The sequence below is a fragment of the Olea europaea genome, chromosome 5, assembly GCF_002742605.1.
Source record: "Olea europaea var. sylvestris chromosome 5, O_europaea_v1, whole genome shotgun sequence".
Lineage (NCBI taxonomy): Eukaryota > Viridiplantae > Streptophyta > Magnoliopsida > Lamiales > Oleaceae > Olea > Olea europaea.
This window is the reverse complement of record NC_036241.1, coordinates 12,355,619-12,367,550: the sequence shown is the minus strand read 5'-3', so window position 1 is coordinate 12,367,550 and position 11,932 is coordinate 12,355,619. Positions and strand designations below refer to the sequence as shown.

The 11,932-nt window shown below is 35.7% G+C and overlaps 2 protein-coding genes across 7 annotated transcripts in view; one reads left to right on the top strand and one right to left on the bottom strand.

Annotated features, from left to right (window-relative positions):
* Positions 1–11,054, top strand: part of LOC111394676 (putative F-box protein At5g55150) — a 17,090-nt gene extending 6,036 nt beyond the window's left edge. The window contains exons 1-4 of one of the 6 annotated variants that reach the window (XM_023020607.1): positions 11–559; positions 681–4,536; positions 8,805–8,903; positions 9,517–11,054. In XM_023020607.1, coding sequence (XP_022876375.1) covers positions 9,530–10,882 — 1,353 coding nt within the window. In that variant the 5' untranslated portion in view covers positions 11–559; positions 681–4,536; positions 8,805–8,903; positions 9,517–9,529 and the 3' untranslated portion in view covers positions 10,883–11,054. Of the gene's footprint in view, positions 1–10; positions 560–680; positions 6,350–8,351; positions 8,466–8,804; positions 8,904–9,516 lie in introns of those variants that run through there. The other 5 variants (XM_023020605.1, XM_023020606.1, XM_023020608.1 and 2 more) reach the window with 5 other exon arrangements.
* On the bottom strand, positions 7,315–7,812 carry LOC111394242 (E3 ubiquitin ligase BIG BROTHER-related-like). Its single transcript, XM_023020001.1, has one exon. It carries the CDS (start codon positions 7,810–7,812, stop codon positions 7,315–7,317), a length of 498 nt encoding a protein of 165 aa, XP_022875769.1.
* Positions 11,055–11,932: the final 878 nt, after the last annotated feature.

Genomic DNA, 11,932 nt, shown 5'->3' with positions numbered 1-11,932 from the left:
AGGAGGAAGAGAAGAAGAAGAAGCAAAAACGATGAAGCGTCTGGTTGAAATTTAGAGGATTCGACACATATTTCATACTCTTACCCATGTCGTGATGTATCCGACAAGGATACTCTGACTATTTTGAAGAGTTTGAGCATCAGAGGCGATTACTATAACCCTATTTTCAAGTAGTGCGTCGTATTTATATGTATGTCTTGGTTTTGGTTAATGTTTCTTTGATTGGTATATATGATATTTAAAGGTTTTAATTAATTTTTCTTTTTTGTATATCTATCCAATGAACGTGTAAAAAAAGGAATCGAATAGAATAGGTCCTTTCTAATTTTTTATTATTTATTTATTTATTTATTTTGGGGATCTTGAAAGAAGATTGTTGATATTTTTTATTAAATCTTTTTGCTCCTTGATTTTCCAAGGGAAATAAATTATTGTCATTAGAAAATTATTTATTGATTTTTTTGTTTTTGATTAGTTTGTCATGAACTTACGAGGATTTGTTCTATATAGAGTGCAGATATAAAATCCAGGTGTAACGATATCAGAGTGGATTATTGAGGTTATGCACTTCTATGTGTTACTAAAATTCAGTGCAATTAGTTAAGCCAAGCTAGAAACACTTGAATCATGTCACTTCACTGCTGTCATGCTCTGATGTTTTATTTGATCTTTCCCTTCAGTGTTTGCTAGATCTGTGCCACCTTCTGCTAGTAAGTTGAAGTTCTTTCGTCTCTACCTTCATTTATGTAACTGAGCATATTAGAATGATAGTTGGATGTCAAATGATCTAAAGGTCGGATGAATGAAGTAAACATGAAGGCTCTGAAAAAAAAAAACGTTGTGTCGTACCTTCAATTTCAAGATGATAGAATTAGGGGAGGATTTATCAGATTCTGAATATCCCCATTTTCTTGGAAGTTCTGTGGTAAAATAAAACACCATGGAGTTTAAATATCTTGAAGAAATGAAAGTCTCGGGTGCTTTTGCAGTTAGTTTGGTTGAATGATCAAAATCTAGTAGATATCTGATGTTACAAATTTGAAGTGATCCTCATTTGTTCACATACCTTTTGCCTTCTGAGGTCAGTGACATGATCTTAGATGGTTGTCGGGGATAAAGTTAGATATTTTCTTTCCTGTTGGATATCATTCTACTCTTTACTGTTATCCTTCTTGTCCGTGGATCCCTTGTCCGTCAATAGTTCATAAAGTTTTTGATGGAGAGATTGCATTGAATGAGCATGGATCTGTAATAGTTTCCCGATTATGATGCTTTTGAGCATCACTTTATGCAGGTGACTTGTCCACTAAATGTTAGTCATAATTGGATTTTGTAACTTCATGTTGTGAACAATTTCTTTCAGTTCATGGGTATTCTGTGATGGTGTAGTTGTGAGGTTGGTTACTGAGGCTGAACTAGCAAAACTTGGTTCCAGGCTCCAGTGGTTCTGTGCTGGTTAATTCAAGGATCCTTTTTCCTTTTCTTTAACGTGTGGGTAACCTCTCAAGGTGGTGGTGTGCTAGCTGCTGGATGACGCGTCTTCCCTGGGTGACGACTAAAAGTTGGTTGCATGTTCTTTGTATCTATCTGTTTTGTCCAATCTTGTTTTGAATTCAATGATTCTTCATTTCATCTTTTTTGAAGATATAAAAACCAAGTTCAATTGTTTTCAAAAAAGATGCTACTGAGACGCAGCACTGGAGATTTATGATTCTTAAGGATTTTGAAAAGGGCAGATTGGCTTCTTTCGCTGGTAGCATACTCTATTTTAAATAGTGTGATTGACTTTTCATCTCTTCCTTGCGCGATTGAATTTGCAGTTCTGCAAGGCTTCATGGTGATATTCGTGAGTTGAAATTTCTGCCTGGATGTTTTCTGTTCTAAGTTTTGATTAATTATCTTGGAATCCTTTTGTGTTGGTTGATTCCTGGTTACTCCACTGTCAAAGGCAACTTAAAATCAGACGGAACGAGCAATCCTGCAAAGAAATAGATTAAAAAATAGACCGATGATCAACTCTCACTCGTACATATTGCAGACAATTGTTTTTGCCAACTCTTGGGTTATTTATCGTTCATGATTGTGAGGTTTGTAGATTTTTTTGCTCTGGTTAGTGGTGTTGGATTTTATGTGCAATAATAAAGAGATGAAAAAGAAAAACAATAATTTACGTGGTTCGGTAGTGTGCCTATGTCCACGAGAGCGAAGCGGAGATAATTTTTATTCAATAGTGAAAAATAGGGTTACAACATATTATTTATACTAATCCTAATCTTGGCCCATATAAGACTTTAAGGCCCGTACAAGAAATACCCCTGTTCCAGGACTTATGTTCCACTCTTTATGAGCCACATGAACAACAGTTAGACCACTCCTTGCCCTGGTTGGTTAGACCACACTTCCTTGCTGTGATCCTATGCACATTACTATTATGCAGGTGACTTTGAACTAATTGTTCATAATTGCATGTGGTTGATTCCTTGTTTATGAGCTTCAAATTGAGGTTATATTGATGAATTTCAGGCTAGATTTGAAAAGGCTGTTGCGGTTATCTACAGATTGATCAGCTTGGATTTGGTTCTTTATTTGTTGTCGACGGCAGTAAGACAATAACCATACGGTTACAGTCTGTTTTTCAACTTATTTGATTTATTTGCCTACGAACTTCCTTGGCACAGTAAGGGTTTGAATAGTGTTCCTTCTAGAATCTGTGGTTTATCTGGCCTTCATTTTGATAACTGATTTCATCAGTTCCATTTGAGCACATGCTTAGATCCTCTACTCTGTAGTGTTTGCTTTTGGAGCCACATTTATCTTCTTTCTCTAGTTCAAATATAATGATATGGAGAAGCTATGATATTTTTGGGGCTGTCCACTTCGTTACATGTGTTTCATATGAAATACATGTGGTGTTTCTCTGATATTCCACAATTCCAAGTATAACCAAGTAGCTCATATTTAAGGTAATGTTGGGACTCCTTTTCAGACAACTGATAACTAATCAACTTTCTGTTACCTTGTCATCTGATATATTATGGAGTTGAATATAGGTTAGCTATGAACTGTTGGAAGCCACTCTTGAGGGGTATCCTTGCAGCTGGAGTCCAGCTCTATGCTGTATTTTTTCGCAGCTGCTGCACACGAAGTGTAGGAGGCTTGAATCTTATTTGGGCATTTGGTATTTATTAATCAGTGGTGCCTGTTGAATTCAAAATTTTCTTCCACCTTGTGTGTAGCCTTGATGGAATATTTCAGTGTGTTGTTTTTCTTGTGTTGTACCTGAGTGCGCGTCTTAAGCTTTCCGTATCGAAGAGGAAAGCTGCAATCAGCTCTGGAAATATTAAGTGTCAGAAATATACAGAACATGCACTATTAGCTAACAATCAACACCTATGACGATATGCTCGGTATGGATGGTTTTGACTCGCAAGTTCGAAGGAGCTCTCTCTCACTGTAATCCACACTTTTCCCCGCACAGTCGATTATTGTTTGGCGGACGGACCAAAGGATATATAAATACAAGTTGACTAGGAGGCATATTCAGTACGCAATATTTTCCATTTAACTATTACTCTAAAATTTTGCCTCATACCCTATTCAGTCTCTTTGATTACCCTGTGTTGTTACAAACTGGTTTTTTATTCTTTGGATCAAGTTAGATTGACGGTGTCAAGTACGTAGATACCTACATGATCATAAATAAATCCATTTCACGCTTGCAGATTTTGCTCGTAGACAAAAATGCTGCATAATCCCACTACTGGCCCATAAAATGAGAACTGGAAGAGAAATATAAATCGATACTTGGAACTAAAAAGTTCATTTTACCAGTATTTCTCCTCTAATTCACAATTTTGTGTCTTTCAATATTTCGTAACCTTTGCTTTTATGCACAATTCTGGTTGTTGGTAAGTCAAATTTTGAAGGGAACAAAGACTATTTTAAAAATGGTAAGATGTTCTTGGATTTGCTGCATACTATACTGTGTTTTAAAGTTGTTTCATTGTGTGTCTGTTTTGGTTTTATGTAGTTGACTCTTTTTAACTCCGCCTGTGTTGCATGTTTGCTCAACACAGCCGGTCCCAAGCCCGGAAAAGGAGGAGGGTTTGAGTCAACAGATGGGATCTCAATGTTTTTTAATTATCTCTGCATTTGTGTTTTTTCTGCCTATTTTTAGGTTGCCTTTACTCTCAACTCTTTCTGATTGCGTGCATCTTTTCTCTGTGTTGCGGGTTCAACTTTTGGAATATTAATTACATTGGGAGTGTTGAAGGCTTTATTCTTGTAGCTGGGTATAGAAAGGAATCTACGAGCTGCTGTCTTTGGGGAATTGTATGATCTAGGGCTAACATAATAATCTCGATTTCCATTCCTTGAATCTACTTGTTGATTTCACCTTATTTTTGGCAGTTAGATGTAACTGGTTCTAGACGAGCTGTGTTGGCTGGCCATACAACTTTTGCAGTGGAATGCAAAATGAACTCTTCTTCATTTGCCAGGTTGCATGAACCATTTTAGGTGTGCTGTCTCTTAAGAGTAAGTTTTACTTGCCCTATTATTTATCCATAATCTGTTTCTTGCTTTGAAATAAGTGACTTATTATTTTTAATTTAAACTATGTGCTCACTGGTATGGGGAATGAGAACTTCTAACCATCCATGTTCATGATATACACGGAAGTCAAAACTGTGAGATGCCACATTGTGAATGTATTAATTTCAAAGGGCGTTATATATTAAATGGAAAAGTGTTCTTGGTTGTTCTGCATGTTACACTCTATTCAAAAGTTGCTTTATTGTGTCAATTTATGTTTTTATCTAATAATAGGCTCTTGTAATTCCATCTGTGTCAATCCATATCTAAGATAATATAACATTTAGGAAAATGGTATAGCTCGAGTTACCTATCTTAGAGAACTCGTGACAGTCTTATTGACACACCTTTGATCAGTTAAAATTATTAATGTAAATTGTTAGATATTACCTACTAGTATAGCAGCGAAATGAAATAGTCATTTAACTACATTAAATGTATGTAGGAAAATGCCCTCGATCTGTTTAGTTCAGTTCTGTGTGATGTTTTCTGGAAATTTTCTTCGACTCACTTTGGCATACAATCATAGAATTCATTAATTTGCTTGTACAGTCCAAATATTACTAGAATCAATAATTATGATTAACATGGCAAAGATTGCATAAATATATTTTTAAGACTTCACTGCTTTCCCAAATTTACTAGAAATGCAGGAGGGAAGTAATGATGGTCAAGAAAAGCTATCATTCTATATTTTCTTGTTTGCAAGTTCCATAACTGAAAGGTTTCTCAGAGCTGGACCCAGCTGCAACCGCCGCATTAGAGCTTCTTCAGGTAATGGGTCCTCGGGAAGTAGAGATGACAGAAAGGAGACCGCATCTGAGAAGGCTTAGAAGGGTATCCAGGGAAGCAGCCTTGAACAATTGTGCAGAATACTGGTTTTGTATAATTCAAGGAGAATGGCGTTTTGGTGTGGAATCAGAATTTGGTGAAATACTTTTGTTCTTTCTTTTGAACTCAATAAATGTGTAGGGTAGATTCAAATCTATAAACTCACATAGTTGAGAGGATGAAGAGCTTTATTCTTCTTTCATGTATGAGATAATCAAGGAAGGCTCCAAGTAAGTTCCTTCAAGCACTGGGAATTTATCGCTCTGAGGTGTCTCTCTCCCTGGATGGCCTAAACAACAGTTGGAGTCATAAGGAAAATACCAGTTGGACAGGAAGCCTTTCACCGCCTTCTCACGCTAATGAAAGCCATTTTTTGAATGTGCTACAGGAGAAATCGAATAACTATGGCATCTCAGTACTTCCCTTCATTCATTGAGTTGGAGGAATCCATCATAGGGACATTGTCTTTTCGAAAGCTTCAAACTCATGCTCTTCATCGAAAGCGGCTTCCAATTGCTCGGAAATTCTCCGCTCTGAGCTGCTAAGGGATTAACCTGATTGCCCTAAGGCTTGGAACGATTAGGGGAAAACCATTGAATTGTGTCGATTCGAGCTAGCTTCAGGTCTTCTTCAATCAGAAAGTAATGCCTTTTCACTATAGTAAGGGATTCGATCCATATGCGAAAGGAAAGAGGGAGAAGACAGCTATCCGAGGCTCAAGCGTAGTATCTACTGTTCAGGACTTGTCCTGAGCTCTTTAGAGCAAAAAATTGGATATATCTATAAATCTCACTCTCAGAACTCTGGCATCGTGTGCTTGTACATTTTGTAGTGCTGGAATTCTGAATTTTGTATCTGCTTTCCACTTCAATCAGAATTTGGACAATGGGTTTTCAGATTTTAATAAAAATTTCTTTCGCGTTAATTTTTTGAAGAAGACTTTTAGACACACTTTCACACTTCATAGGAATGTTATCTTATCTTAATATTGGGAGTCAAATGGAAAGTAAAAGGTGTAATTACCTACATATCTACACAATAAAATATTTTGACTGTAAGTTTAATTTTTTTTCCTATGTTTTAACCTTATGTTTTAACCTTACATTCTCTTAAAAATACTATTTCTTTATTTTTATTTTAATTTATTTATTTATTTATTTTGGGGAAATAATGACATCAAATAGGGCGTATGCTCTTTTTATATGAAATGGGATCATTGACCCATGGATCCCAATGTTGGATGTGCGTACAACCGGCAACAAGATTTGAACTCCAAATTCTTTTGTTTACTATCTGCTCTTAACACCATGCCAAAGAGCTTAAACCATTAGAATGATCATCCATTAATTAACATTAATAGTCCCACACAATTCGAAGTTCACAGCAAACTTGTTATCCTACAGAATCACAAATAATACCAGTAAAGATCTTTTACTGGTGCATCTGCAGATGAAGACACCACCTTCGAACGCACATACAGGATCTCCCACTTTGACAGCTTTCCACTTTCCTTAAGTTGGAGAAATTTTGGTCAAACTTACACAAGATTTCATTTGGAAATCTTGGGATTTTGCAAGCATCACACGACGGTAACATTACAACTCGACAGATTCTTAATATGTCCAAAAAATTAGGTGTGCAGTGATACATGGCACTTTTGTTGGTCTGTTATGCTCCTAAAGTTAGTCTAAGAAACACCCAATAATAGAATCCATTGATTCTGAAAAATAAGACGTAACAAAGTGGACAAAAGTAACAAAAGCACGATTGTGAAAAACAGAGAACTAATTACATAAAATTCCGAACAATGTTATGCACAGTACATCTAAAGGACAAATGACAACTATAGAACAAAATTTCAGTACAATTGCTGCAGATTCTTCTTGATTTCTATACACGAGCTACTTCTTCGCTTCTCGGTATTGCCGTGGCTTTGCAGATGGGACAGACATTTTTTTGACACAACCACCTCGTAATGCAATCGACATGATATTCATGTCCACATCGAAGGCGTCCAATGCTCTCATTGTCTCCGTATTCGCATTGGCACACCACACAGATTTCAGGCCCTTCGTTTGTGGGTTTTACCTCTTCCGAAGTAGCGAACTTTCTTGTTTTCAAATGTCGGGGAATAGTTTCTTGTGAGAAATTGGTCCGGAGCCGATCATCACGGGAGATGGTGGTAGACAAATTTGATCTCCGATGCTCAATAAATTCAGACTCATCCCATACTTCGACTTCATCATATGAACCTTGCCATGTTCGGTTCAAGTGCCTGTAGTTTTCTTGAAAATGCTCCCTGGATCGTCGTCGTCGAGGAACATGCCCGTAAGTTGAAGGAAACTGGTAATTACTGCCTTGTGACTCAACCCAGTAGTTTTCTTGCATTACGGTGATATAACCGGAAAAATAAGTAAAGGTAAGGGTAAAATAGACTGGTCGGATGGGTTGATTCTGAAAATTATACGCCATAGCAATTGATGGTGAATGTACTTTAAGCAAGAAATTCTTGAAATATCAGAACTGATGAACAGATTGTAAAGAAAATATGAAATTGTTGAGAAGAAGAGGAGAGGGGACTGCCTTATATAGAAGCGGAAATAATTTGCGAATCATTCCGGGAAAAGGAAATAAACTGTGAATCGATCTCGGAAAGGAAAGGAAAGTTCACAAAAAGGAAATAAATTTTGAATGAATCCCGGGATGGAAGAAAAATCAGATTTCTAACGTTAATTTTCTCAAATAGATATCGGTTTTGTTTTGAGACTTACCATAAATTTAATTTAGATCACAGATATGGAAAGGAAAGTGCTCACTTATTATAACCGTCGATGGAAGAAAAATCAGATATCCAACATTAATTTTTCTCTTCAAATATAGGTTTTGTTTTGACTCTTGTGAGACCACAAATCTGGTCCGTCTATTGTGGTATCCGCGTTCTTCTTCATCAATTAATTTAAAAGCAGCCACAATACTATCAATTTCAATTCTCTTAATTTCCAATATCCCTATTCTTCCTTTCTCGGTATTCTCTCTCCAAGGTACTTTTCCAGGATCCCTCTTCTATCAATTTTAATTCTCTGTTCATGTTCTTAACTTTTAATTTATACAAATTTGTATATTTTATTTTAAGATTTAATCAAAATTGGTAGAAATACTTTGATTTTAACGGCTGGCGGTGCTGTAATCTATGAAAGACGGAACCTTGGATGTTCTTTTTGCTCATAAATAGTCACTGTGCATGTATTTCAATTTTGTATTTATGTATATATTTGTTATAGATTGTCTTCTATGCTGGATAATTCACCCCGTTTTTAGATTGTCTTCTGTGGAGTGAATTTTTTCATTCATTGTTCCGTTTTTACATTTGCAATTTGTAGAAAAAGGGATTTGAGCTGTTGTGGTCCAACTGACGCATGTGACTTGCTATTGCCGATCCCCGACAGACTGCCACTGTCTACGGGCTGCCATAGCTGACTGTAAGCCTCTTTTCTTTTTCTTTTTTATTTTTCAATTTTCAAGTTTAGAACTTAGCCTTCAATTTTAGTTTTTTTGGGCCAACTTTTAATTTTATTCTTACAGTAGTATTTTGTTCTCAATTTCTTAAGTATTAATACTTATTTCCTTGTTTAATTTGAGTTTATGCAATGGACTGTGATTACATAAGTTATCTGAACTGCATTATGAATCTTTTATGCTGGATTGCTGGGAAGGAAGTACAGATATATAAATAATGTTCACACTACAATTTGATGTTAATCTTTTATTATATATTCTAACGTACTTTTCAATCTTTTTACTCGTACGTATTTCATAATTAATTTATCAATAATTTTGAATTCTAATCCTACTAATCATAAACCATAATTCTGAATTATTGTAATGAAAATTCACTTTTGTATTTGCTTTAATGTAGCTAGTAGAATGAAGAAAAGAAAGGGAAATGTCAATGCCTGTTGCTGCACTGACATACTTAATTTTATTCCTCGAAGACCATAAACACATATTTTAGTTGTGGAGCTGATTAAGAATATCATCTTTTTTCATATTTTACTTATTTCATTATTTTCATCTTGAATTTATTGCCTGCAGCTGATAGCCGAACATGGCAGATTGGGCTGATCTTCCAATGGACATTTTGGTTGTTATCGCTCAAAGTTTAACTCTAATAGAGGATTTTACATCCTTCACTGCTGTTTGTAAAGAATGGAAATCAGTGACTTCAATATTGAAGAAGAAACCTTCATTGCCTACTAGATATCCTCGGATCATGCTTGCTGAAAAAATAGATACCGAGGATCAAGAGAATCGAGGTGATCAAGATGCATCAGTTCGTTGCTTTCTTAACTTATTAGCCTCAAAGACATATCAGCTCCAGTTGCCAGAAGCGAGTGGCAGGAATTGCAGAGGAGCACATTATGGATGGTTGTGGACAATTGGCATTGATTTACAAATCAATTTATTGCACCCCTTCTCTAGACAACAAATTTGCCTACCCCCTATGCTGACCTTCCCTGATCAGTATGAATATGATGAGACATTCAAGCCACAAGAGGTTTGGGATTTCTTTGTTAGGAAAATAGCGATGTCCTCAAATCCTCGAAAGGAGAAAAGTTCACATGATTATAATGAGGATTGTACTATAGTTGCTATTTATGGAGAATTTGCTATATTGGCTTTTACAAAATTAGGAGATACTGTTTGGACCAATATCTCTGTCCATTCTCGCGTTTACCAAGATATTATTTTCTACAATGGGAAATTTTATGCCGTAGATGTTCATGGAGTTGTAGTTGTTTGTGACTTTGATGACGCCAATGGCCCGATAGCAACAATTATTGCCCCTGCTCCAGTTGAAACTAGTGATTTATATCAGAAGTATCTAGTTGAATCATCAGGACATCTTCTACTCGTTTCTCGTCTCCGAAAGGGTCTTTTATTTGATGATGATGACGACGACGACGACGAAGATGACAATGACGATGACGATGATGTAGAAGAAGAAGATGATGTTAACGATGAGGAAGAAGGTGATGATAATGAGGACGACAAAGGTGATGTTGATGGTGATGATAATGTTGATGAGGTGGAGGATGCTGAAGACATTGACAAGGAAGAGGAGAAGAAAGCTAGATACTATACGACTGGCTTTTCTGTTTTGAGGTTAGATGAATGTCACGAGGAGGGGAATAATTATGCATATAGATTAACTGAAGTGACTAGTTTAGGTGATCAAGCATTGTTCTTAGGTAGCAATGTTTCTACATCAATTGCCTCATCAGAATGTATCAAACCAAATTGCATATACTTTACAGATGATAATTGTGAGCTCTATCTCAATGAACCTGGTGGAGGTGGCCATGACATGGGAATCTTTAACATGGAAGACGGAACCATTCAATTAAATTATGCAGGAGAATCGCGTAGTTATATTTCACCTCCATTATGGTGCATTTGATTTTCTACGAGTGACTGCATGTTCAACATTTTATTTATTTCTTTCAATATTGACTGGAAGCAAGTATGTATTAGTTCTCTTCGATTTTCTTCATTAAGTTTCAGACATTGACAGTTTGACTGGATGTTGTATTTTGGAAAAAAGTTATAATCAAGCTTAAAATTAGTTATAAGGAATTCAAGATTAACAACTAACTTTTGCCATGTTTGAAGTCTTTACTCTTAATTTTACTTCTGATCTCCTAACAAAATAGGTGGCTCTTTATCGTGAGACACATGCAATCTCGATATTAGGAATCTTATGAAAAAAGATTTATTTTTCAAATAAGACACAATTGGCATGATATCATTATTTTGAGCATTCTTAACCTCTATTTGGGTAGTTAAAAATTATATTTAGTGGGTTTTGAAAATTAATGAAATATATGGTTGAAAAGTTGTGAATCCTATGGAATGTATGATTAAAATTAATTGTTTCATTAACTTAAATTTTTTGCAAGTTTTTAATTTACACTAAACATAGGCTTAATTAAAGTTAAGGAGCTTGGAGTTTTTATTTTCAGAAACTTTCCTGAAATGTTAGTTCTAATAATCTAAAATTACCTCGTTTTCCAGTGGATTACGACAAGAGAGAAGCGTGGAGCATAGCCTAAACGTGTTATTTAATATATGATCATTCAAAACGATTTAAGATGACCTCATTTTCTATAGGTTACGACAAGAAAAGCGTGGATAGTGGAATATGCTCCATAAAACTACAAGATTCATTACCAATCTTCAAGTAGAGAAATGTGTGTATTCTATCAAATCTAGAAAATTTTGCCAGGTAGTTCTACGTTTGAGGCAATATTCTTGGAATAACGTTATTTATCATTAGCAGAGATGTACTATCTTATTATGTGATTGTGAGTCCATAATTCATTGTCCCCTGAAGTTATGATTCGCATTATTGAATGGTACAATGAAGCAAGAGAGCCATTTCCACCTAAATGGGGTTCAAACAAGGGCTAAATATCTATGGGTAAATTAGGTACACTACCCTGTTAACCAA